This window comes from Alosa alosa, chromosome 16, assembly GCF_017589495.1.
Source record: "Alosa alosa isolate M-15738 ecotype Scorff River chromosome 16, AALO_Geno_1.1, whole genome shotgun sequence".
NCBI lineage: Eukaryota > Metazoa > Chordata > Actinopteri > Clupeiformes > Clupeidae > Alosa > Alosa alosa.
In genome coordinates, this window is record NC_063204.1 from 19,146,990 (window position 1) to 19,172,934 (window position 25,945).

At 43.3% G+C, this 25,945-nt stretch overlaps 2 protein-coding genes across 2 annotated transcripts in view; both read left to right on the top strand.

Moving 5' to 3' along the window:
- The first annotated feature begins 182 nt into the window (after positions 1–182).
- On the top strand, positions 183–16,893 carry larp4b (La ribonucleoprotein 4B). The gene is made up of 17 exons (XM_048266383.1): positions 183–788; positions 2,615–2,751; positions 7,683–7,830; positions 8,091–8,216; positions 8,422–8,503; positions 9,724–9,860; positions 10,009–10,112; positions 10,264–10,374; positions 10,581–10,634; positions 10,750–10,959; positions 11,080–11,186; positions 12,541–12,794; positions 15,401–15,447; positions 15,575–15,760; positions 15,898–16,025; positions 16,161–16,272; positions 16,594–16,893. Exons 2-17 carry the CDS (start codon positions 2,668–2,670, stop codon positions 16,846–16,848), a joined length of 2,145 nt encoding a protein of 714 aa, XP_048122340.1. The 5' UTR covers positions 183–788; positions 2,615–2,667; the 3' UTR covers positions 16,849–16,893.
- A 3,581-nt stretch (positions 16,894–20,474) lies between these two features.
- LOC125309920 (disco-interacting protein 2 homolog C-like) overlaps positions 20,475–25,945 on the top strand; it is an 87,832-nt gene continuing 82,361 nt past the window's right edge. Inside the window, 1 exon segment of the mRNA XM_048267036.1 lies at positions 20,475–20,862. Within this exon segment, the coding sequence (XP_048122993.1) occupies positions 20,784–20,862 (79 nt within the window). The 5' untranslated portion in view covers positions 20,475–20,783.

The following is a 25,945-nucleotide window of genomic DNA, read 5'->3' on the forward strand; positions in this document are numbered from 1 at the left end:
GTTATCGTTGCGGTCCTTGCAGGTATTATTCATAGACGTGCAGTTATTTTGGGAATCTCACATTAATTCAGGTACATCGCAGACATTGAGATACTTTTAAGTAGATTACATGTGGAGAAAGTAAATTAAGAAAAGGAAACCAACAAGCTCGACAAACGTTGGCGTTGGTAAGAAAAAAGTTATTCTCTGTCATTGCTCGTATCGTGTATTTATGGACTATTCGGCTTGCCGTAATTCATTTCGACCAACCGAAAAAATCCTGCAGTAAAATGAGGCGGGAGTTCGCTGACTCGTTTGGCTGCGAGTGTAATGGTTGCATTGCGAATCTGAAGATATGGGTGATGCATTACGGACTTGCTTTCGATATAATGCTGTCTAGCTTGATCTCTCCTGAGATGGAGATTTAGCCAGGAACAGTCCAGACGTTCTGCATCTCGTGCTTTCTATACAACCACCACTGACATTGCTACTCGAATTCGAAGAATAACATCTCGGACACTGTAACCGAGTAAGCTAGCTGTACTTGTAGCTAGCAAGCTTGTGGTAGCGACGTGTTTTGTTGAAGGAGTGTTTGTTGTAGTCTAAAATGAATTAAACTAGTAAATAGTTTTAAGATATCCAACTGTCAAAACACTATAGTTAGCCTTTGTAACGTCTTATTCAGTTATTTCCGTGGTTGTGATTATCCGTTTCGCAATGTTATCTTGAGAAACGGGTTGACTTGACGAGTTGTCTGAAGCCAGCGACGCGGCCCAAAACAGTCACTCGTGTGGAGATAAAGCTGGCAGGTGAGTCGCCTACTAACATTACGTCTTCCATCCTAATATCAGAGTGAAATGGCAGTTGACGGTGTTTCGGAAAACGTCTGTATTGTGTACGCTGTTTAAATCACCATGTTAACAAGTAAACTTGCAATCATCTGGGAACGCGTGCTAAGTTACTCGATGGCATATGTTGAACGCAAGCAATATTGGCTAGCTTTTGTTGTTGCTGTGGCGTTTGCCATTAGCTTACACTAGCCAACTAACGTTAGCATGCTAACAGATACCTATGTAGCCAGCTTTAATAAGATATCGCTAGCAAGCTATCATAGATCCTCGACGTAATACTAGATTAGGAGTCCAGGATGGTAAACCCTGTGAAGGCCAGCTCTCATTGTCTGGCGTGTTTGTAGCCGCAGCTAACGTAAAACATAATCAACAGTAAGTTTATAGACAGTTCGGTAACTTACAGTTTGGTTGCTGGCGGCACAGTCCGGTCTCCTTATTAAGTGGACATTAGTAAGTTACCATAAACTATCAAGTTTGTTTTTTGAACTGACTAGCTAGCAGTGGTAGCCAACAGGTATCGTGGCTAGCTATAGATAGCCGATAACGTTATCTTGGGGGTGTTTGTTTGGTTTATTGTGAGTATCCCTATTCCATTAGTCACAAGTACAATGCGCTATAACGTTAACGTTATTTTAGCTTTCTTGATGGCTAGTTTACAGAATGTTTTATTAAAGCGCTGGTTGACAAACGTCAGAGATACTTGGCTAGCCAGGATAACCAATGTTAGCTTGTGAGTGTTTTAACTAACGTTGCTCTGTGCGACAGCTGTAATGTCATCTTAGCCACCATGTCATCTTAGTTGAGCTAAGTTTATAAATAGTCTAGCACATGCAAAATCCATAATTAACATATTGTTAAATTACTTATTTACTTGATGTTAGTTGACAAACTGTATGGACGTCTACATTTCATGCATCATAATTTGATTGCTAGCTTCCTAGCTAGCTAACGTTAACCTTGCTACCCTATCAGGCAACATTGGCTAGCTTGATCTAACATTTCCTCATGGCAGCCATGCTAGATATCGTTACCTTATTAGTATAAAAATGACATTAATGGCAAACTGTTAGGATGTAGCGTAGGCTCTTGGTTGTTGAAAAACATTAGTCCAACCTAGATTACGTTAGCCAGTTGCCTCGAAGAAGCAATGCCAATCGTTGTTTTACAATCTAGAGTGGGATTACGAAAACTCAATTTTCCACTTTTTCTTTCACTTTAAACATTTTTCAATATGTGAAGATTCCTGTTAGGTTGAAAAGTGAACTAATTCTGTCATAGTTTCACCATCTTAATGCAAAATCATTTATTGACTACCAGACAGTTGCATGTATGGTGCATGCATTTAAGTGGAATGACACGATGGCCACACCCCATAGGGTGCCCCTTAGAGCACCCGGTGCTTTGAACCCTTCTGTTTGTTTAATTATTTTGTTTATTTATTTTTTTGAACATTTTTGTACATTGTTTTACATGTTGGACTACTGCAAAGTGAATTGGAATATCCACTCACACAATTAAATGAATAGAAAAACTGTACTTTAAAAGAAGAAAACTGATGTCAATTTGATTGTGCTCAATCATGTTTCATGTGTTAAGATGTCTAAGCACATATATTTTGCAAGAAGATAGAAAGAATAGTTTTGTAATGGTTAGATAATCGTATTTTTTGTACTGTAAATCCTGCTATTTATTTGTAAGTATAGTAGAACCCCCCCCCCCCCACATACACACACTCACACACACACACACACACACGTGTGTAACAACTTTGTTTTCCTTCAAAGCTTCCTTGGTCTCCCAGAGTGTCCTCCGCAAGGAGCCAGGATCTGGACAGCTCATGACTTCGGACCAGGAAGCAAAAGTTATAGCGGAACCCCAGGTGCAGCAAGCACAGGAAGCCAAGGAAGACATCCCCCTTCTGGTACAGTATGACCATGACTTCCTCATGTATTATTTAGTCTTACCTGAGGCCAATCTAAAGAAGATTTGATGTTGCCAAGTTATCACAGATTTTAGTCTGGTGATTTGGTAACAGGGTTTGTGAAAAGGAATATTCATGTTTCAGGGCCATGGCACACTGCCAGTTTGCTGATCCCATTCATGCAGAGTGTGTGTCTGCCCACCACACAATCCCACATGGGGGTTGGGACTTTATTTTTTGAGTGACAGGACCATGTGAACCCCCCTGCACAAATTTAAATGTGCTATTTTAGGGAAGGGGAGGGGGAACTTGAGCACCGACTGCCTTTCTCTCTCATGCTCTCTCTCGGTGAAGCTAGTGAGCGGAGTTTCGCTTTCCAATTTTTACTAGTTTCTTCGAAAGAGTGTTATTTTTTTCTCTAGTAGTTGTATAATGGGCTGCTGTTTTAGTAAAGAAGTTAATCCAAACATAGTCAGTGAGAGGACTGGTCTTCTTCAGTGGACTGTGCCTGAAGGCTCCCCTATTAAGGAAGGAACGAGGGAACATGCACATGCTATGGAAGGTCTGGCTGACGTGAAGCTCTCTGAAAATGGGAACAAGCTCATCCCTGTGGATACTACTAGCAGCATTACCAAGGCAGCCTTGTCCACGAGACTCAGTCCAATTGAGAAATGCAGCAGCAGTGTACAGAATGGGAGTTTACTTTGGACCGAATCTGTTGTGTGTGAATCCTCTCTCAATAAACCTAGGTCCACTGATGAAAGACGAAATACTGGATCAAGAGATAGAAACTTGGAGAAAACGGCCACGGATATCAAATTAATTCGACCACAGATCAAGTCGTGTACAGAGAGAGTTATGTCAAACTCTGTAAAAAGGAAAATCGCTGAAAATGCTGTTATGAGGGCAAACTGGTTCAAGGAGGGTACACAATCTGGGAGTTTATATATGCCTGAGACAAGCTTCAAAACATTACCTGGGCAATCACCTTCCACTGGCGCTCTTAACTTTGATAAAGTCAATTCACAGGATGCCTTTGTTGAGTCACTGGATAAGGATGGTGCATCAGAGGATGTTTGTCAGGTTAAAACTGAAGCTCATGAAATGGGAATAGGAAAATCAGCAAATGATTCCACAGTTGGTGCGTATATCTCATATCAGCGTAAAGCCTCTGATATTATAGAGAAGTGCAACGGTGGAGATAGTAGTTTGGATGCTGGTGTTGCCTTAGAACAAGGTTTTAAAACGCGAACACAAAGCTTCTATAGTATTTGTACTATTGATGCGGATGACCTGGAAGGTGAGTGTGGGCAGGTTGTAGCGACCCATGCCCAGACTGCAAGAGAAATGGATAGAACACCAGTAACCATAACAGTGGGTGGTGAGACATCACCCTCTGCTGTAGAGTTTTTTGTGTCTTGTCCAGTCAAAGAATCTGTATCTTTGGATTGCCAACAATTCTCCCAAGAGCTTGTAGCGACTTCAGTTACTCCATCTTCCAAAAGTGTACCATTTCTGTCTGTATCTCACAATGATGATCCAGCTCTCCCTGATCTCCTTCAGACATTTGTTTCCAAAGAATCTGTATGTAAACTTTCAGTTGTTGAAGATGTGGACCCATTTCCCTATCAGGACACTCAGAATGAAGTGCTTGCTGACCAGCCAGAGGTAAAAGACCATCTTGAGTTACTCCCTGATGGATGTCCTACTGGTGCTCTCATGGAGGTTACAGAAGATGCCTCCCCTGATTTGCTGGAAGGGAAGGGGCAGATGTCTTCATGTGAGTTGGGTGGAGAAGAGTCATGGCCAGTGGCGGAGCACAGCAGGGGCCATCTTGTAAACCAGCACGCCTCGACTAGTGTTTATGAGGTGTCCAGTAACAAGCATGCACAGCAGCCACAGTGCACTCCTGAGTTAAGTTTGCAGCTGGACAGTGAACGCACGGCACACATGCCCGAAGCCGCACAGAGAGATCTCCGCTCAGAAATGCCGTGCCATTTAAAGGTGGAGTCTGAGTTGGAGGATGATGTTGATGTTAACCTCGAAGGCTCAAGGCTGGCTTTGAATACAGATACAACTGGAGCTTCTTCTGAATGTGGTGACATGCTGCAGTCTTGCAGCCTCAGGGTCTCTACTTCCAACAAGGATAAGAACTTGGAGCTTCTTTGTGATAATGATTTTGCTGGTTTGCATGGGCTCGTTCCAGAACCTGATTTGCAGATCTCAGGAATTGTGTCTCAGATGTCTGTTAAACAAATTGAAAATGACTCCACAAACACAAGCTCTGTTGTTGAGTGTATGACAAACATGCCATCTTTTGTGGCCAGAGAGTCACCTAATGAAGAAACTAATCGCCATGCATTTGGCTGCTTTACAGAAGGCACCAAAAATGTACATGTATGCATTGAAGAAAGTGACCCAGCTCACAACCAATTGGCCGAAGCAGAGAGTGCAAATGACAATTTAGACCTTAGAAATGATGCCATTGAGGAGCTAATAAGCTTAAAACTTAAACAGTATGAAAATTCTGATAGCCAGTGTGAATGCGTCGCACCAGAAATTTCTAGTGAATGCATTGACATAGGCCTCTCTCATTCTCAGGAAAATCCTGTGAATTCACAAAGTTTGCCTTGCGATGAACTACAGGAATCAAGTTCACATAATCCCGTTGGAAGTACTGAATGTAAAGAAGCATTAGAACATAGCAATTTGGATGTTAGAGGTGATGCCACTGAGGAGCATATAAGTGTAAAACTTAAACAGTACGAAAATACTGACAGACAGTGTGCATCTGTTACACCAGAGATGTCTAGTGCATGCATTGACATAGGCCCCTGTCTATTTCTGGAAAATCCTGTGAATTCGCAAAGTCTGCTTTGTGGTGATCTACTGGAATCACATCCACACAATCCTTTTGTAGGTACTGAAAGTGAGGAAACGTTAGAAAACTCTGTTGGTTCTGATGAAGGAATAGATAATGCCGTGCCTACTGTCACACCAGAGATTTCTAGTGAAGGCATTGACCTAGGCCCCTCTCATTCTCAGAAAAATCCTGTGAATTCACAAAGTTTGCCTTGCGATGAACTGCTGGAATCGATTTCACATAATCCCATTGTAGGTACTGAAAGTGATGAAACTTCAGAAAACTCTGGTTGTGATGAAGGAATAGACAATGCCATTCCCACCTCTGTCCCTAATTCGGTTGAGAAAATTGTAGTGGAAGAACAACATTCTGAACTTGGCATTAATGTCAAATGTGAAGATTTTGGTGACCTTTCCCATTGTTCCTCACAACTTGAAGGAATGGATGAACCTCTCATTCCTGCAGTCAAGAAAAAATGTCCTCTCCTGGAACAGGTCAACCATTCTTCTGTCCATCCTGCAGATGTCTCTCAGCTGAGCAATATGTGTTTGATCCATGCAGAGGACACCTCAATTATGGGAAATTCTATAGTGGACTGTAGTACTGGTGACCAGCTTTCTGAACAGAAATGCATGCAGCCTAACTACCAGTGCAAACCTAATAGTACTGGGGAATCTACAGAGAGGGACAAATTTGTGACGCCCGCAAGTCTGTGTACAGAACCTGGTGAGCCAATGGACCTGAAACTAGGTCATCTGAGTGTTTTGGATCTCAAGAGTGTAGCATCAGAACCACCACAGGTGCTGGTACTGGATAACCTGTTATCAGAAGACTTTTCAAAAAGCATGCAGATGAACCATTGTAGAGATGATGAAGAAAGAAACCTTGACATGACCCCTGAAGGCCAGTGTACCTTGTCAATGTCTGACATGCCAGAATCACCAGTTGCCATAGACAGTTTTCCTGAGAACAGTTTTTGTCTCTCTGACACTAGGTCCCCATTGTCTGTCACCATGTCAAACTCCCTGGTTGAAATGAGTCAGGTACAACAATGTGAGCTGCTGAATCATCCAGGTCTGTTATATTCAGGGGAAGGAGAAGTAGTTGAGCACCGAACACTTCCTTTGAGTTGCATAAGCCAGCCCCTCCAACATGATGAACAGTGGCCAGCTGCCATTGATGAGAATACCACAGGCAAAAGCTGTACAACTGACATATTTAAAGGGCCCCTACTTGGCATGTGTGGCACGTTGTTTGGTGCTCGTGGAGTCGGAATGCAAACGGAATCTGAGGTCAGTGTGGCTTTGGAGCGAGAAATCACAACCAGTGACTTTAGTCAGCCATTTGTTTCAGATGTGGAGCCAGACCAAGTGGATGCGAATGCCACTACGCCATCTTATGAGATTCACTTACTAAATGGGGATGCATTTGCAGTCCCTCCAGAGACTGCAACCAGCACTGATGAATCGGAAGGTGAGCAAGGAATGCTCAACTTGGTCTGCAACCTGCTTGAAAAATGTGATTTCAACGAAGATGCTAATCCTAGCCAGTACCTTCCAGTGTGGTCTCAGGAGAATCAGATAACACCCTGCTCCGATCCAGCGTCAGGATATGTTGTAGAGACTGCTTGGGAACGTGACTTCTCTAACACGCCCCTAGGTGAAGATGGTGAAGAAACCACTGAGGATGAACTAAAGAATTTCCAGGCATTCATGGCAGCCCATTCATATAGCCTTTTGGCTCTTGATGGTACTTGTCTTTGGGACTGGCAGAGTGCTTATGATGAACTTGTAAGTATAAGCAGATAGCATTGGCAGATAATCGTGGCTTTAGATGCTATATGTAAATCAGTATTATAAAGGGAAATAGTATTAGGGAGGACTATCACATGTGTTTGTACAATACCATGCATGCAGGTGCAAGTTGTCAAAAGGGTGCCATGCCATCATGGGCGCAAATTTCTTATGAATTGGCAATGTATGTAAAGTTGTTATTGCGTGTATTGTTATACATTGTCATTTGATGTGGAAGTTAGAACTAATCAAATTCTTGTATCTTGTCAATTTAGGAGTCTGCCAAGGTGTCGGACCTTAACCCGAATGCAAAAGCATGGGCCAATCATGTTCCTAACCTGGAGGCCTCTGGAACAGCCTACTCGGACACCTTGCAGTCATGGCCGGATACAACTAACGGCCCAGCAGACTCTGTGACAGAAGGTAAACCATAGTATTTTCTAACAGTGTACTGTATTTGTGCAAGGATGTAACATATTATTTGTTGATGGGTGCACATGGAAATTATATCATTTTAAGAATTAATGATGGCTATGCAGTTTCCATGTTAACCATTTTAAATCTTCAAGCTTATCTTATGTTCTCATTCAATATGAAATAATGTGTATTTAAAGAATTTCACTTTGCATGAGTTGTGGTCCTTTAATTGCATCACCATGAAGGTAATATGATTTAATCACCAGGGTACGAAACCAGCTGTGAGCATCAGCATGCAACAGTCTCCATGGATGCCACCCTGACAACACCGGCCAAGCCCGTGGACATGGAGAGTGCTGCCAAAGACTCGAAACAGCAGCTCAACCTGGCAGGTACAGGCTACAGTTTGGACATGGCAACATCTTACACATTGAATGTTTTTAGAATGAAAAACTTTTTCATGTTGTTGGAGTAGAAATAATATGTAATATTAGATGTAAGGTAAATGTACACACCTCTTTATTGTGCACTTTTAAATGTGGTTGTGTACAGTATGTTGAAATTCAGCACTGTGCCTTCTATGTTCTACCTGAAAAGGTGGGAGTGAGATTGACCCCTCCAGCCAGTCTGAGGATCTCCGGGAGAAACTGAAGGCCACGCTGGAGTTCTGCCTTTCACGGTGAGTGGAAATAACTACTGATAATATGTTCCTCCTGAGACCCATTTCAGTCAGAAAACTAACACTACCAGAATTCCTGCTTAACTGTCCAGGAATTCAGCTGACATTGTCAATGCAATCCCAGTTTCCCTGATTAATCACTGTAGTTGCAATAATTGGGATTCAATTCTCCTGATTTCACTTGAACTCAAACCAAAATATATTTTATTTTTATGGTATTTGGCAGACATGTTTGTCCTAAATAATTTTGGCAGACAATAAGATGAAATATCCTCTACATCTTGTCTGGTTGTGGGTAAAGGATCTAACATACCTGACTTATCATTGTATGATAAGGCCTCTTATTTTTAGCTGGTGACGTTGTGAAGGGGTCATTACTGTGACGTGGGGTAGTTTCCCTGATGCAAACAACTCAGTTATATGGTGTTAAATGTTGACTAAACACTATCCTGTGTGTAAAAGTGAATTAGTCTTGTCAATGTTTTTAGTTTGATTCTTTCTAAGAAGAGTAGACCTCACTAGCTTTGGAGTTGAATCTTGTTGGTGCTTTTGATTTGTCCATTATCTCGCAGAAAAAGTTTAAAAGGGGGAAAAAAGCCTTACAGCAGGTGTTTTAAGTTTCCCCAACATATGTTACCAGATTCTAGTGTAATGTGACTACTTTTGTTGCAGTTAAACTGCTATATGTAATAATCATCCAATCTTAAGAACCTGAAACTGGATATGATTTGGTTTCTGTATATCATTATTTATATTAATCTGTTTATCAATAACAAAAAAAAAACATTTTGAATTTATGTTGATAAGACGTGTTTTTGTTTCCCGTTATGGCATTGCTGTTATCAAGATGGTTTGAATTGTGCAACCCAAAAACTGGCACCTAACTGTTTTGCCATTGAAGTGTCGTAATCCCCATTGAGACTCTGCCTTAATTGTTTTGTGGTGTTTTAAGCAAGGCTCTTGCGCAGCAAAGAGTCTTTTGTTTGTACAGCTTCTTGTGCTTGTGTAGCAGCAAATGCCTGTGTGGGACTTCAATTTGCTGTTGTGGGAGTGTTTTTGTTCAACCCCAATCTTTGTTTTTGAGAGCTAAAGAATGTGTTTGGGGTGGACCTTGGGTGGGAGGGAGGGAGCAGAATGTTTTTTGTGAGGGCACTGAAAGTGGCTGGCGACTCTTTGGCCTGTTTGTTAAATTTGTTTGTTTGCTTAATTGTCTCTTTCAGGGAGAACCTCGCCAATGACATGTACCTCATCTCTCAGATGGACAGTGACCAGTACGTGCCAATCGTCACAGTGGCCAATCTGGACCAAATCAAGAAGCTCAGCACTGACGTGGAGCTCATCTCTGACATTCTAAAATGTAAGCATTGTTCAACCTTGGTGGCCAAGTACTCTGACCTATTATAAGTAGGTTTGGTAAATGAAAACCTCTGCTTTGTGTTGGTTTCTTTGCTTTTTCAATGTTTTTTTTTTTTTTTTTTTTTTTTTTTTGTTGCAACCCCCTCCAGCGCTGCCTCTGGTCCAGGTGGATACGTGTGGTGAGAAGGTGCGGCCCAATCAGAACCGCTGTATCGTCATCCTGAGGGAGGTCCCTGAGGCCACTCCAGTGGAGGCAAGCGTCTGTCTATCTTTGTCTGTCTGTGTCTGTCTGTCATTTCCCGACTGGATTTTCTCTTCCTTAAACAAAAAAACATTACTGTGGCAAGCCTGTAATTTGTCAGTCTGAGTTTGCGTCTGCTGATGCTACAGTTTTGGTCTCACAGGAAGTCGAAGCGCTCTTTAAGAGTGAGAACTTACCCAAGTTTATCAACTGTGAGTTTGCCTACAATGACAACTGGTTCATCACCTTTGAATCTGAGGCAGATGCACAACAGGTAAGTGTCTTCTTTATATGATCAGTTTTTCGAAAATTAGACTTAAAAATTGCAATATATTGCCTTTTGCAGAGTATTGAAATATATTGCAATACATTGAATCATAACCCATGTATCCAGATGTGTATCGGATCGCCAGAATTTTTTATCCAATTCATATTTTGTTCCAGTAGATAAATCAATATCTTGTATGTTTGCTACTTTAGGCATACCAGTACCTTCGAGAGGAAGTGAAAACCTTTCAAGGAAAACCAGTCAAGGTAACTGTTCAGCCAGCCAAATGTCTTTCTTGTTTGTGTGTTTTGACAGCTCAGCCGTGTTGTCATTTAGAGTGCATGTTTGACTGATATAGTTCTCTTCCTCTGTCTTGTGTAGGCCCGCATAAAGGCCAAAGCCATTGCCATCAACACATTTGCGCCAAAGAACGGCTACCGGCCGGTCGAGGTGCCTGCTAACGTCCAGCAGCGCTACCAGTCCTACTACATGCCCCCCATCTATGGAGCACAGCAACAGTTTCCTCCTCTCTACAGACTGGTGGCCCCTCAAGGCTGGTCTACAACACAAGGCTACTTGGATCCCACCATGGTGAGTGCGCGGTATTTGCACCATTACTTCAACAGCAAATACTTCGTTTTTTTCCCCCTCTTTTTGTTGGTGTTGTGCTGTTGATTTCTCTAATTTAGACTTTCTGTTTGTATGCAGCAGGTGGCTCCATTTCCAAACCCAAGCTTCATCAATGGCTTTCCAGGGTCCCCGAACTTCAAATCCGCTACATCCCCTCTTAATATAAGACCGTACGCCCCGAGAAACAGGTACCGCTGTTCTGCCATCTGAACAATCCTCTCCTGGGGCCTCATGTAGAAAGACTTCTGTGGAATTCCTACTAAAACCTGGAAAGTACCGCACGCAAAAACAAATGTAGATGTATGAAACTGCATACGCAGCAATCCACGCTTTTCTTTGTACATCCCAATTAACATGAAATTAAGCGCACATGCATGAGCATTACACTCCACCCCCTCTCCTCCCTTAATCACACTAAGTAGAAGGCCACTCGAGAGCGCAGACCTCCGCGAAGACAAAATGGCCTATCCCGCAATATTAATAAGAATGAAAACTCATTTGTGGATCCATCCGTACCTGCTCCAAAATGTAATAATTGAAATAATCAAATTTAAAAAATAAAGTTTATTTCCAGTGAATGTGAGGTAGAAATGCTCTTATCCTACGAAATGGCAAGAGATGGGCAGAGCACGTTGTGGCAGAGCGTGACAGTGGCTACTAGGGTCAGACACCGTGGCAGATTCATTGGCTAGTCTACAAGTAGGTGACAGGGTTTGTATAATGGGGTTTGGTGGGCATTTGGACCATTACAAAATAACTGCATTAATTAAAAAGTCATTGAATCAATTGTGTCCCAAGTAAGAGACCACGCATCGCACACCCGAAGTAGAATAAACAAAGTTGATCCAGGCCACCTTGCCACAACATTATGATTACTAGATCATATGCCTATAATTTGCACACAACTGTGAACAATGCAAATGCTTACTCGGAAAGTCAAAGTAGCGTATGCAGTCAATCCCACTAAGAGAAATGGCTTCAATTCGTGCTTATTAGTCAGGCTTTAGCTATTCACTTGGATGATCTTGTCCCATATGTATTTTTTTTAATTAAAACTATCGGAGATATGAAGTGAAAACACCTGGTGAATGTTTAAGGCATGGGTAAATGCGTGAAACCGACCCCATTCATCACAGATTTAAAACCGGAAATGTTTGATAAGCCAGTCATCAACAATCGTGGAACTAAATATACCGGTAGGCGCTGTCTCTAAATAGGTTTCACATTTCCTTTTAATTCTTGATCTCCTCTGACTACAGTTCTCATTATAGATGTAGGCTGTTGTATAGCTTAGTAGTATTTGCGCATGTTGCATGCCCATTTACTAGAAACCTACTTTGAAGTGTTTTTAATAGACCACATTTCGCAATATGCTGTGCAAATAAAGCCCTAGACTCGTGATAAACTAATGTTGTTGCGCTGCATTGCCCCAAGCTTTGCACATGAGGCCCCTGATGTGTTTTTTAAATTCTATTGATTTATTTTTAAACTGGTCTTATTTGTGTTCATTCATAGTTTGTCTCTATCCATCTCCTTGGGCAGAAACCACAACAAACCCCATGTGCGATCAAACACCCTGGGTCTGGACAGAGGTGTAGGGATCCTAGACAACCCTCCCCCCTTCCCCAGTTTCCCTGCAGACCGCGTGGCCAACGGGGCCCGCGCTCCTCCACCCCACCCCCTGGGCCCTGGCCGCACGCGCATGCCCACTGGCCTCCCCCACCCCCGCCGGGAGCAGGTTGGCAGTGGACGCATGGAGCCTAACGGGGCAAACTCTTCCATCAGCGCTGGCGTGGCAGGTAACCACTTCTTGAGATTTTAACTGCCCAACAAATTATTGTTCTGTCCATCATGAAACTCTTTTTTTGGGGTATCCTTAACTATACACTGTAAAGTGTTCTTTTCTAACAGTAACATTAGATTAATAAAATTAGAGGCTTAATGGCATCATAACTACAGCTATAACTAAGGAATGTTGCGAACGTACCATGGGCGCAGCAGCACAGTGATATCACGCAGCACCTGAAAATAGTCCCCGTAGGCTATAACTTACAAGTTTGAGCTGCAGCAGATTATTACGCTGGAATGAAAGTATAGTTCCAGGTCAAATCAGTCTAAAAAATCGCCACGTTTAGGCTGGAGCTAAAAGTGGTATCGCCTGACTCCGAGAACGGCTGGAGAAAAGTAAAACTCAATTGTTAACTTGAGGGGAGGTGGAAAATGAGTGTATTTCCCCAAATGGTGGAGTATCCCTTTAAGGTCTTAAGCCTAACATGGTGTTAGTAAATTGATTTAGCCTAGTTGTTAAAGGGACACCAGGCAAGCCTGATTGTTTTTCTCTCTCTGAAAACTCCCCCCGGTCGGTCTAAAGCCCTTTTCCTTTTCTTTCGTCTTCAGTCAAGGGTTTTGCTGCTTCTTCACCGCTCTGCCATTATACACACATTTGCAAATAATCTCTAAGCGTTTGCTTAGCCTGCCTCTGCTGTAAATTGATCCTGCTTCGGGCCGGTGGGTAGGATACACCAAACTTGCAAGTGGGATATTCTTCCTACAGGCAGTAGGGGGCGAGAGCCTTCATTAATTCCGTAAATGAGTCATTTAACCATATACCCCACGAAGATGATTAATTAACACAAAAACGTTGCCTTGTGTCCCTTTAAATTAGCTTTAGGTAAACTTAAGACTTTGCACTTCGTCCATCATTCAATTGGGGTGTATGGGGCGAAATGTTTGTTTTCTTTTTAATGCTTTTAATCTAAGCATTAGTAATTAGTAATGGCGTGTATTAGGGATTAATAAATTACAACCATAACTATAATATGTACATAACTCCATATGCATTGTTATTGGAATATAAGTCATACAATGATGCCTAAGTTAAGCTAATTGTAGTCTTTTTATTTAAAAACATTTGGGCATGCAACATTTGCATGTTTGCTCTGCTTTCTTCTAATTTTGTCCTTGTGGGTAGGCTGACGTTTGGCTATATTACCATGGCTCCATGTTGACATGCAATCAGTATTCAAACCAAAACAACTGCACCCTAGACTAAGCTATGACATAATTTTAACTCGGTCAATTTTGAATTGCAGTAACTAATAGAAATATTCACTCTTTTCCTCGCTCACCCCATGCCACCTATGCCCCATGCCCCATGCCACCTACTATCCCTGCCAGTGTTTCCCATACATTGACTTATTTGTGGCGGCCCACCACAATATCAACATTGACCACCACACAATGATTTTCCAGGTTGTACTAAATTGTGCTTAAATCAGGTTCATCATAACCACGCTACGCTAATTTGTTAAACTGTTGAATTCAAGTTAATTCTGCAAACCTGAATAGTACCTAGTAATTTTTTTCCATGATGTTCAGGTCAGGAATACTTTCCTGATATATATAGTATATATACTTTTTTGATCCCGTGAGGGAAATTTGGTCTCTGCATTTAACCCAATCGGTGAATTAGTGAAACACAAACAGCACACAGTGAGGTGAAGCACACACTAATCCCGTGCAGTGAGCTGCCTGCTTCAACGGCGCGCCGAGGGAGCAGTGAGGGGTTAGGTGCCTTGCTCAAAGGGCACTTCAGCCAAGACCCCACTGGTCGGGGATTGAAACGGCAACCCTCCGGTTACAAGTCCAGAGTGCTAACCAGTGGGCCAGGGCTGCCCCTGATGACTAACATTATAGTTGACTGATAGTTCCATGTTAACGTTACTGTTCCAGCCACATCCTGTGTTAGTATTGGTATGGTGTTACAACATTACAACACTATGCTATGGGCTGTTGGCTTGTTACATATAGAATGTATCTAGTTAACAGTTGTTTGTGATTACATCTGCATGTGATTATTTCAGACAGCGGTGAGTGATGGGCTATTGTACTAATTTATAACGATCATAATTTATTTAACAACATAATTCATAACAATTTATGTCTTAATATGGGGGGGCATTTTGAGCATAGTTGAATTTTGGGAGGGACATGTTCCCCTTAAAGCTGCAGTTGGCAAGATTTTTTTGATCATATTCAATGAAGCCAACACTGCTCCAACAGAACAACATAAATCAGCAGGTTTTAGAAAAAACCCGCACTTCTACCTCCACCTAGAGCCTGTTATTTCCCGGTTCTTCTGGTCCAATCAGAGCAGGGCTGTGTGAGATCTGACTGTCAATCACAGTCTGGTGCGCACTGATGAGCACAGACTCGATGAGGGGGTGCTCGGTGGTAGTGGGGGAGGGGCATGAGACTGCAAACATTCAAAATTCCCTTCAATCTGTCAGACTTGCCAACTGCAGCTTTAAAGGATATTATGATTATGACCTTGTAGAGCTGTGTAATCACTCTAATATCTGTTTTAGTTTTTGCTCACATTTTGCTCTTTTCTTTTCTCAAAGGAAAAATGTGTATGGCAATAGAAAGAGACGGGATGACAAGTTTACAGTAAGTGTGTGTCTTCTATTTGTGAGGCTTTTGCTCTGGTGTCACTGTGGAGCGAGTATTTTAGTGTTTTTAGTGTGCTGCTCGCCCATCTCTTGGGCTAAACTCTGGGTGTGTTTGTTTTGGACAGCGATCCACCACGCAGTCCCCTCCTCCTGGCCCAGAGCGCGCCCCCTCGCCCAGCTTTGAACTGGGCCTGTCCAGCTTTCCGCCCCTCCCTGGCGCCGCAGGCCAGCTCAAGCCTGAGGTGAAGGCAGAAGTCCCCGCCGAGAGCAGACTGTCCGCTATCGTCACTGGAACCACTAAGACAGACAAGGTATCCCAAATCCACACCCCGTGGACTGTGGTCTTTTATATGTTCTTTTAATTTGTCTTGGTTTGTGTATTGGCTGTTGGTGTGAACGTTGTGTACCTTACTGGGTTTTTGTTTTTGTGTTCTTTATTTTGGTCCAGCCCGTGAGTAAGGATCTGGTCAGCAGCCGTTCTGTAGCTTTGGCGTCTCCCAAAGAACTACCCCAACCTGCTGTGGCCCCGCCTGTCCAGGACGCTAAGCCGCCCCCATCTCCAGCCTGCTCCCACGAGTAAGTCCCACCCATCACAGCCAGCAACCAGCTTCAGCCACCCATCAAAAACACATCCCACACATGACCATTTGTTCCTGTTGTTCATGCGCTTGGCACATCGGGTTCAAATGAGCTGTCGTCTTCTGTCTGCAGCACTCCGAAGGCTCCACTGGAGAAGCCCAAAGACAAGCCACTAACTGCAGATAAGACGGCGGCACCAGGCCCGTCACTGACCACTCCTACTCCGCAGACCGCAGTAGCTAAGGTAAGGGTAGGGGACTACCTAGGGCTTGGCAACCAGACTGCTCCCACGGTCGTATTCCACAGTTTCAGAACCACTGCCGGGGCATTCAGTGTCATTGGTTGCAAGTTCAGTTCAAGTGCTTATTTAAAAATCACCCTACTAGAGGACTAGCGAATAGAGGGTATGAAAAACAAAATGTGCTTCATTATATTTTCTGACTGCATTATTTGCTGCAACCCAAATGTTCTCATCCATTACCCTTTATTAATTTGAACCCACCTTGAATCTTTCTGGATCCCAGCCATCTTCCTTGTGCAGTAACAGTGAGCTGTTTTCTGTTAGCAGGAGCCACGGAAGCCCAGCTATGCTGAGATCTGCCAGAGAATAAGGGAGGCTCCCCTCACGCATCAAACCCCCCAAGAGGCCCGGCCGGCCTCCGGGGACGACATCCGGGCCCCTGAGTCGGGCGAGCCCAAGAGCAAGGACGCCAAGCCTCCTGCCGTGCGCCCCCGTGAGGCGTGGAGGCCCCAGCCAGAGGGTGGAGAGAGACTTGGCACTGAGGCCGCAACCTCCTCCTCCTCTGCGCACCACACCTGAAGGGGCTCACCAGCTCCATTCCTGCAAGGACTGGAAAAGAGAGAAGTAGAACACCCCCTCCCACTACCACCGCTCTCCCCAGTGTGTCAGGGCTGTAACATTAATAACCCCTACACAGAGACATGCGCGCATACACACAAACATATGAATACGCACACACATACTGCACATTCTCCCTGATTTCAGACTATCTCTGCTCTCTCCACTGATTTCTCACTAGTGACAATTCTCTATCCTGCACCCCCCACCCCCACCCTGCTGCTTTGCAATCCCAATCCCCCTAAGTGCATACATGACGGCTTGTCACTGGAATCAGGGCTTGGAGGCAGAAGCACTTGTGGGTGCAGGCATTTTCTTTTTGTGTGTGTGAGTGTGTGTTTATGTTCTCTACTCTTGATTTTTTTTTTTTTTTTTTTTTTTTTTTCCTTTTCAAGGACAATGATAATTAAGTACTGGCACAGATAGAACGTATGTACTCTGAGTAGTTTGGCAAGAAGCTAATGCTTTTTAATGTAGCTACGTGTTGGTGGTAGAAGTGTGGAAATTGGGTTAGTGCTGAACACTTTTCTTTTATACATCTCTATAAATATATTTTATATAATCCTTTTTTTAAACCAGGGTGATGTTAGGCAGCACTGGTTTAGAATTTTTTTTTTTACTTTTGTCCAACATTTTCCTTGAAAGCAGGTGTTGTAGCCATGTTCTGCATGATTGAAACATTCTGGAAAAATAATCTTCCCTCAGTTTTTTTTTTTTTTGTTTTACAAATCAGCACTGGAGAATTTGCTCGCTTTTTTTTTTTTCTTTTTTTAAGGAAAACTAAAACAATGCACCAGCACACAGTAATACCTTTTGAATCCTTTGTGTTGGCGTGGTACAGTAGCTGGTGAGAAGTATTCCATTGTCCTGTGTATGATTATTTTTTTTTTTTTTTTTTTTTTTTTTTTATAAGATGTATCTAATTTTTGGTTTCTAATTTTAATTGAAGCCTTACATTTTTGTCTTGAGTTTTGTTATGTATTTTTTTTTTTTTTTTTTTTTTTCTTTCTTTTTTTTTTTAAAATTCTATGTGGAAGTCAAAAGAACTGCACACTGATGAGTCCTCAGGGGGGCTTGGGCTAAGGGCTCAGGTAGGGTAGGGTAGAGCAGGGTTTTGTGGGGTGGGAGTTTGGGTGTGTTTAATGTGCCTAGCCTGTTTTCTGTCTTGTGTTGAAACTGGCATCTGTTCTCTTGAAGTCTTTTACTCATGCTGACGTGGTGCTAATGGGTTGTTTCTTCTGTAAGTTGTGTTTTTTTGTTTGTGTTTTCCTCTTTTGTGTTGTCAAAGTTTTTGGGCGTGGGGGAAGCCTAGGAAAAATACCACGGAGGGAGAAAAAAACCCTAATGTCCTACATTAACTAGTCCGTCTCGACCCAATATTTTCGAACGATCCACACAGGACTAGAAGGTGTTCACTCTGACAGAAGCAAAGAAACTGTGTGCATAGTGGCATTCTTCCTTCACTTTCTTCTGCATGTTCCCCATCCTGCTTGTGAGCACGCCCTTCTCGTGGGCCGTGGTCACCCATCGGTTTCGTTAATTTTCCCTTCGCCTTGTTGTCAAGTGTTGGTCTCTTCTCGTTGCTGTGTTCCAGTCAAACTTCAGTCGATATCAGGCCACAGAACGCCACCGGCCAGGTTCCAAATGGACGTCTTCCTGTCAAATAAGGGGGCTCTGAAGACCTTCTTCTCATCCAGTGCATCTCGCTTCTGATCTTCCTGCTTTTCCTTCTTGGGCTAACAGACACCAAGGTTTGGCCATTTTTGCTGTGTGACATGAATCACACAGATCTACAAGGTTGAAATTTCAAGCAAGGGGTGGGGAGTGGAGGGTTGAAGCCCTATTATGAGAAACCATACAAAGGTTGAATTAAGCAGCCCCTTTGCAGTTATTTTTAAAATGTGCAGAAAAGGGTCACTATGTAAAAGAAATTACCATTTAAAAACTTGAATTTATTTAAACTTGAAAGAAGACGTTTGCCTTAACTGTTCAGCTAATCACTTGGAGTTTTTTATTTTTATTTTCTTAGCTTTTAGCTTTCATCCCTTCTTTATACCCCCCACCCCAAGGGTTTTTGGAGAAAGAAAAAAAAAAAGTTCACATAGCCTGTCACCTTGTCTTGCTCAGTTTCTATTTTCTTTTCTGTCTTTTTCGAACTCCAAATAGCAGAGCACACTTGGGATTAAGTGAAGGAAGAAATGGAAGAATCTCATTTGGCTGTTTATTCAGTTCTTTGATTTTCTTTTTCTTTTTTGTAAATGCAAATAGTTGATACTGTATTAAATATGTGCACTCAGATGTGTGTACGATGTCTGTACAGATGTAAATAATTTGAAAAGAAAAAAAATATTAAAGAGGTACCCTTACATTGGTTTAAAAGAGGAAAAAAAAGATGTATCAAAATAAATGTCAATGCTGAATTGGATGCCACAGACGTTCCCGTGTGAATTTTGTCTTGCTGCTTAGCAAATAAGTTAAAGGTGTATTCCCTGTTTTTGGGGAAAGGTTATTGATTACCAGCCTTGTTATTACAGTCAATTTGCTTCTGAAGCAAGGTGTTGATTGGCTAGAATTTTTTTATGGTTCCGTACAAAACCACTGTTTCCTTAGAGTCAGTACTGTGTGTTGGAGTGCACACTTACCGGATCACTACAAATGACTAAATTTGACCAAAAGTGTATGATTAGGATTACAATCATCGACTGTGCGTAAGCGATTTCTAACAACACTTTTTGTAACATTCAGCGACTATCTCCTGACTGTATGCTAGCTCTCCATTCTCTGAAAACGGCAAAAAAAGGAAAGAAAAAAGCAACGGACTTACTGAACGGATAGATCTAGCCGTGTGAACTGGAAACAAACCATGCGGCTGCGGCCTGTTCCTCAAGCATTTATAAACACAAAATAACCGGACATTGGTTCACTGAAGGAAGGAGTGAGCTGCCTCTAGTGTTTGGTTTGGTCTTTGGTTCAAATAATAGAATTGTTATAGAATAATAAATAAGACATGTAATAGAATAATAGCTTTGGATAAAAGCATCTACTAAAGAAGCAAACGCATCCATCATCCAGCATCGCTTACTGTACCTTAAATCTTCAGAAAGACCTTCAACTAAACATTTAACCTGGTGCTCTTCGATGTCCTTAAGGAGGCACTACAAAGCCAATGTGTCCACAAGGGGGCGGCACTTGCGTGGTAGATTCCATAGATTGAACATATTTTTGGAATACTATTAGAAGTTTAGAAGGCGTCTTCAAGATTTGGGAACCTACAGTAAAATGAGAAATGTTTAGTAATTCAATATGGTGCAATTGTTTTTGTTTTAAATATAAATAGTTGGAATAAAAACTGAAATCACATAGGCCTACTAGTTGTTATTCACAGCCTGCATTTCGACTATGTTGTCCTTTATAACAGATTGTGTCCGAATGAAATGACTTGTCCGTGCCGTTAATACCCCTCACGTGTGGGGGCGTGGAGGGAGCCGTTGGATGGGGTAGCCTACAGTAGGGCTAACAAATCTGCCACATGAAAGTGGTAGCGCCCTCGTCTGGTAATGGCACAACGCACGTCCCCTTGCGTCATGCGAGGGTGACAGTAAAAGAAGCAGGAGCCGCAAACACCGCTGTGAACGGCGAGCCACACCGACGCACTGACAGCCCAGCATTGCACTCAAGACGTTACTGCACAGTCCAATAGAGGAGACGCACAGATATGGCGGGGTTTCGCTGAGAAAGAAAAAATATCTAAGCATTTATTGTTCCTCGACGGTTTGCTCGGACGACCACCTCCTCTGCCCTTATGTTCTTCTGTGGTGGGGAGAAAGGGCAGCGTTGAAAGACTTGGTTGAGAGCGAGAGAAAGAAGAAAGGACGAGAGTGATTTTAAAACGGACAATGGCGGACCGCGATGCGCTGCCCCTTCCTTTGGAGGTGCGAGCCAGATTAGCTGAGTTGGAGCTGGAGTTATCGGAGGGTAAGACTAATTTTACCGTCCATCATTCATTTTTTAACTAAAAGCGGTTGTAGCGGAGGATATCTGATAACACCCCTACCCCCTCCCCCTCCCTCCAAAACACCACCACCACCACCAGATGTTGAATGCAATTATCATTCAAACTGCCTTTATAGCAAATACAGAATATCCAGTTGGAAGACGACAGCCTGCTACACAATGTCATCAGTTTTCTTTGTCTCTTTCGACTGTCTCCAGCATCATCTTTATTGCACACAGGTCTAAAACCGTTTAGTTGACCTTGAATTTAACAACCGAAGACTTGGAGACTGTTGTAGCCCATTTCAGAGTTCCTTGTGAGACCCAGTGCATATTCTGATTCGAATGCAGGCTGTAATGACTAGGCTACTATAAGATATCCAAGATTGTCTACATTAAAAATAAAGTAGTGGTCTTCCGAAGACGATAGTGCCAAGGCATTAGCAATATTTTAGAAATTTGAACCCAGTCGATCAGGCTGTATATAAGCGATGATATTCCAAAAATCTGATTGTCAGACAAATCGTGCCTTACCCACATGCCATAAACAACCTTGGACCTTTGACTATTTTTCTGTCTTTTTCGTTTGCCACTCGTCAATGAAAATGCCTTAAAATGTGTTTACGTATACGGTCTATCTTTTCCATTGATTCTAACGCAGTGTTTTCCATAGGGTAGGCAATGCAGTGGTCTCAAATCTGTATTTTGTTTGTTCCGTCATCCTAGTGGTTTTTCATTGCTGCTGTGCGTGATTGTCCGTTATGTGCAGAACTGAACCATTTAAGGCGATAGCCTAAGTGGACCAGCATTTGTTTAACATGCACGCCCATGGATGTTTTGGCCTCACGTTTGTAGGCTTGAGTGTGGACTGTGTTTCGGGTCGGGGGGGGTATTGTCAAATTATCATGCAGGCCTATACCCTGTAGGCTCCATATATTAGTGATAAGATATGTTGATGCTCACAACCACAAATAGGCCACAAATATGGTATCGTAGCGTATGCTCGAGTCCTTTATATCAGCACAAGCTCCAGTGCTTGTTTTGCTCTAGTGTAGGATTGTAGGCCTACGTGAATGTGCCATTTGCAGATTTTTTTGGCTATGAGGAATGTAACCCAATGCTATGTTTTCGCGACTGTTCAGTCCCGCCTACTCCTTTTGAATTAACTTCGTCCCAGACAGACGGGACCCTTCGCTTAGGACGACGGTGGTGTAGCGAAATGAAGACGTTTGGCTGGCATCGTCTGTCCTTCACCCTGGGCTTCCATTAGCAAACCATTTGCCCCGAGCTAAGCAACTGAAAAATTGGCCCTATGAAAACATTGCAATGAAATGGGGAAGAATAGTTTGTTTTCTTTTCCGGATGCAATTCCACGGATAGAGATAGGCCTATGCCGCATCAAATGTGAATAATTATGTTATTTTTACCGCCAGTCCTGATGAATGGGTTACCTTGAGCATAGGTTGTGGGAAATATAGATCTTGTTGTCTGAGATTGATAACTGAACAAGCCAGTGCTGTAAAGAATATTGAATGGTTTTGAATTCGATAGTATGATGACATCACCAGTCCCGAGGAATAGCTTATTTGAGCATAGGTTGTAGGATACATAGAACCATTCCTTGCTGTTTGACATTGATACTAATAGGCTACAAGTAAAGAGCATGGACTTATTGCATACGTTCCTGATATTAGATATGACCAAACATATCCCTGCATACAGCTTATAATGTTACATTGACTACTTATTTGTTATGTTTGGCATGTCACCTTCATGGAGGACTATAACGATGCCAGCAGGTTTATTACAGTAGATGCAGTGAGACATGTGAGCCTGGGATGGATGGGGGGTGTTGGGATCAGCGCTTTTTGGACTTCCTGCAGCTTTTTGAAATCTTCCCTCATAATGCAGTCTCCACTTCAGTCACATCTGGGCCTCATTTTACACATCCTCTAAGGCCTCAGGCATCTGGTGCTCCAGTGCGCAGAGTCAAAGCAGCGGCCCACATAACCCCTTCATTGCCATGACAATTACTGATGGTCTCCTCAAAATCAGAGCCGTGGAGTAGCACATCACATGGTCTCATGCAGGTCAAAGTATGGCTTCCTCCTGCCAAAATCTGTCAGCAGACACCAAAGCTCGGTAAACTATGATGTCAACAAGTCCCTCTCATTTTCGGCCCCGAATGAATGAACAATAAAAGGTGTAGTCACCCTAGTTCACCAGAATGCAGAGGACTATGTGGGTAAGGTTGTTAAATAATTGATGACGGCAACTCATTGGCATGCTGTCTATCAACTAACATTGAGGATTGTGGATTATGTCACTTAACTTGACAACAGAAGGTTGTGATGACAGAGCAGGTGAAGGTTTCTCTCAGAAAACATACCTGGACCTATATTTGTGCTCATCAGGACAAAAGAACAATTATATTCAAATGCCTTTCATGCCTCATTAGGTTTTTGTCTTCTTTGCCTCATATAGGCTCTTTTGTCTCTCTTCCTTACATGCTGTTTCCAGTTTTTGGTTTGAAGGAGGATAGGAACCCCTGAAGCACACTCGCACCCTGACTCTCGTTTCCCCTCTTCCGTGAGGGTGCTAAAAAGCCCTGTTGCCCCAGTGTCCAGTCAGTGAACCCTACCTTGCTTGGTCACTGATGGACGAACAGTTTACCCTGGGACTGGGTAAGTGTGGTAGAAAGTGCTCGCGCTCTCTCTGGCTCCCTCTCCATCACGGCACATTGCACATGTCAGTTGCTGCAACCTGTCATTCACCAACAGTGTGGACTTGTTTCTACGGAGTAGAACCAGGGGGCCTTTGTAATGAGTGGCCTTTGATGGACGAGTGACAGCCTGACGGCAGTGTGTGAAATGTACAGTCGCCGTGCAGCCGCTCTCTACAGTCCCCGGCTGGCTGGCTGGCTAGTTCTCGAGCGCCAGTCTAGCCGCCGCGTGCTCCGTAGCCGTAGCCTGTTGAGTTCAAAACCGGTGACATTACAGAGAGAGACACGGCAAGGGATGTGCGGAAGACGTGGACTGCACTGCCCCACGTGGCTCACATGCATGTGGCGGAAGACCTCAAGGTCTCGGCATGAGTCGTGTTTTATGACTGTGCTTATGTGAGTACTTGCATGCCCTTCTGGGAGGGTGGGGTGGTGGGGGCGTGCAACCGGCCCAGTCATGATTGAGAAAGGTGACAGGGCACCATTAATCCTCCTCTTCTGGGGGGGGGGCGTCAGAGGTGGTCCTGGCATTGCAAGTAAATCATAGCAGAGAGCCAGTGGCTGCCGTCTGACATGATGCATGATTCGAAGTGGACAGGGGCCAACAGTACAAAAGGTGAGAGGACAGCAAAGAGAGGACAGAGTGAAAGAGTGAGAGAGTGACAGAGTGAGAGAGAGAGAGAGTGGGTGAGTGAAAGAGTAGGTGAGTGAGTGTGTGTGTCTGTGTGTGGTTGTGAGAGAGGAAGAGGAGGGCACAGTTGACCTGTTGACAGTTGGAACACCTGTCACTGTGACTTAAACTCATTGAGCTAGCACCCCGCCCATAACTGTACAGAAATGGGCCAAAAACACGGTGTGTAATAAATAGCTGTTGGACCTAGTGAAAGATAAGCCTTTTTATCTCCTGATGGAAGTTCTGTGTCACTCAGTCATCTGTAAGCTCTGTGTGGGTGTGTGTGGGTTTGCAAATATATGTCTGTCTATGTTTAAATCAAAGGGGTGATGTCATTACCATCAGACTGCAGAGTTTAAAAGCGCATGGGCAGCAACAGCACCCTGTCCCTTTTGTTTTCATTTAATCAGTGGTTGCCATAGTGATGAGTCTGCGCAGATCAAGCCAGCTTGATCTTGTTCAGTCGTGATATTTACAATACTGTGCGACATAGGGGAGATTAATTTTTAATTTACCACATAATGACCTGAAAACAAAATATCTTTATCCGTGTTTCAAAGGTTTCAGCTGAATTTGACTCATCAAGTTCCGTTGAACTGTGCTTTGACTAATACTTTCCCTGATCCGTATTTCACCCACAAACCCAGATTGCGCAAGTCCAGTTATTCCTAAGCTGATTTACAAGACATCCTTCAACACATCAGTGTTTAAATAAACAGGCTACTTGGTGGGAATATAAAGGGGAATTCACTTAATTCTACACACAATTGTGTTTGACATCATCATTTATGTTTGTTTTCCTCCATGTAGGTTTGTGTCCTACTTTTTATGAGCCTTGCGGGGCTGTGATTGGCTCATTCCGTAGCAGATTCACGGGTCCCCTGTGAGCTGGGCGGTGCTCTCTCCTTGTGTGTGTGTGTGTGTGTGTGTGTGTGTGTGTGTGTGTGTGAGAGAGAGAGAATGAGTGATTTAATTGAGCCTGAACTCAATAGTATTACTATTATCCCCAAACAGCTCTCTATCCTTCTTGGGGGCCCAGTGTCCACGAGAAGAGGCCCCCTTTGATTGTTAAAAAAGCCAAAATCAACATTAGCTCCTTAAGTGTCGCGTAAAGCCCGGGGATCAGGTTTCACACGCCGGTGTCGCATTAACAGGAGGTCTGGTTTAAGTTGTAAAACGAAGAGTCTCCGGGGGCTTGGATTAGAACAATCCTCTGTGACCTACATCTACCGAGGCCGTGGTCAGACCCCCTTTCATCAGGGGGCCAGGGTGACGCAGGGAGACGCTCACACAGGCGAGGGGATGCTGGCGCACGACTACCCTGCCCTCGGTCATCTTAACATTTTTCAGTGTTCGTGTTGAACTCTGTATACAGTGAAGAGGTCTTAGCACACATTGACGGTGTCAAGTATTGGGAGATGGATTTCCAGGAGAGATAGCCTGGCTGTCAGTGCCGTCCGCCACTGAACCATCTCTAATGATGCATCTAATGTGTTAGTGCTTATTATAGGATGCAAGAACAGATTTGCAGTGCCATTTCAGGCCCAGGCCATTGTCCTCTCTCTTAGTCGCACTGATCTCTTAATGGACAGAATGTTGAATGAAATGAAGAGTATGCTTATGCCTTTCTCTCTCTCTCTCTCTCTCTCTCTCTCTCTCTCTCTCTCTCT

Coding starts and splice junctions, on each gene's coding strand:
- larp4b (XM_048266383.1), top strand. CDS start 2,668: ATGACTTCGGACCAGGAAGCAAAAGTTATAGCGGAACCCCAGGTGCAG. Junction 9,861..10,008: donor CATCTCTGACATTCTAAAAT/GTAAGCATTGTT, acceptor AACCCCCTCCAG/CGCTGCCTCTGGTCCAGGTG. Junction 10,960..11,079: donor GCTACTTGGATCCCACCATG/GTGAGTGCGCGG, acceptor TGTATGCAGCAG/GTGGCTCCATTTCCAAACCC.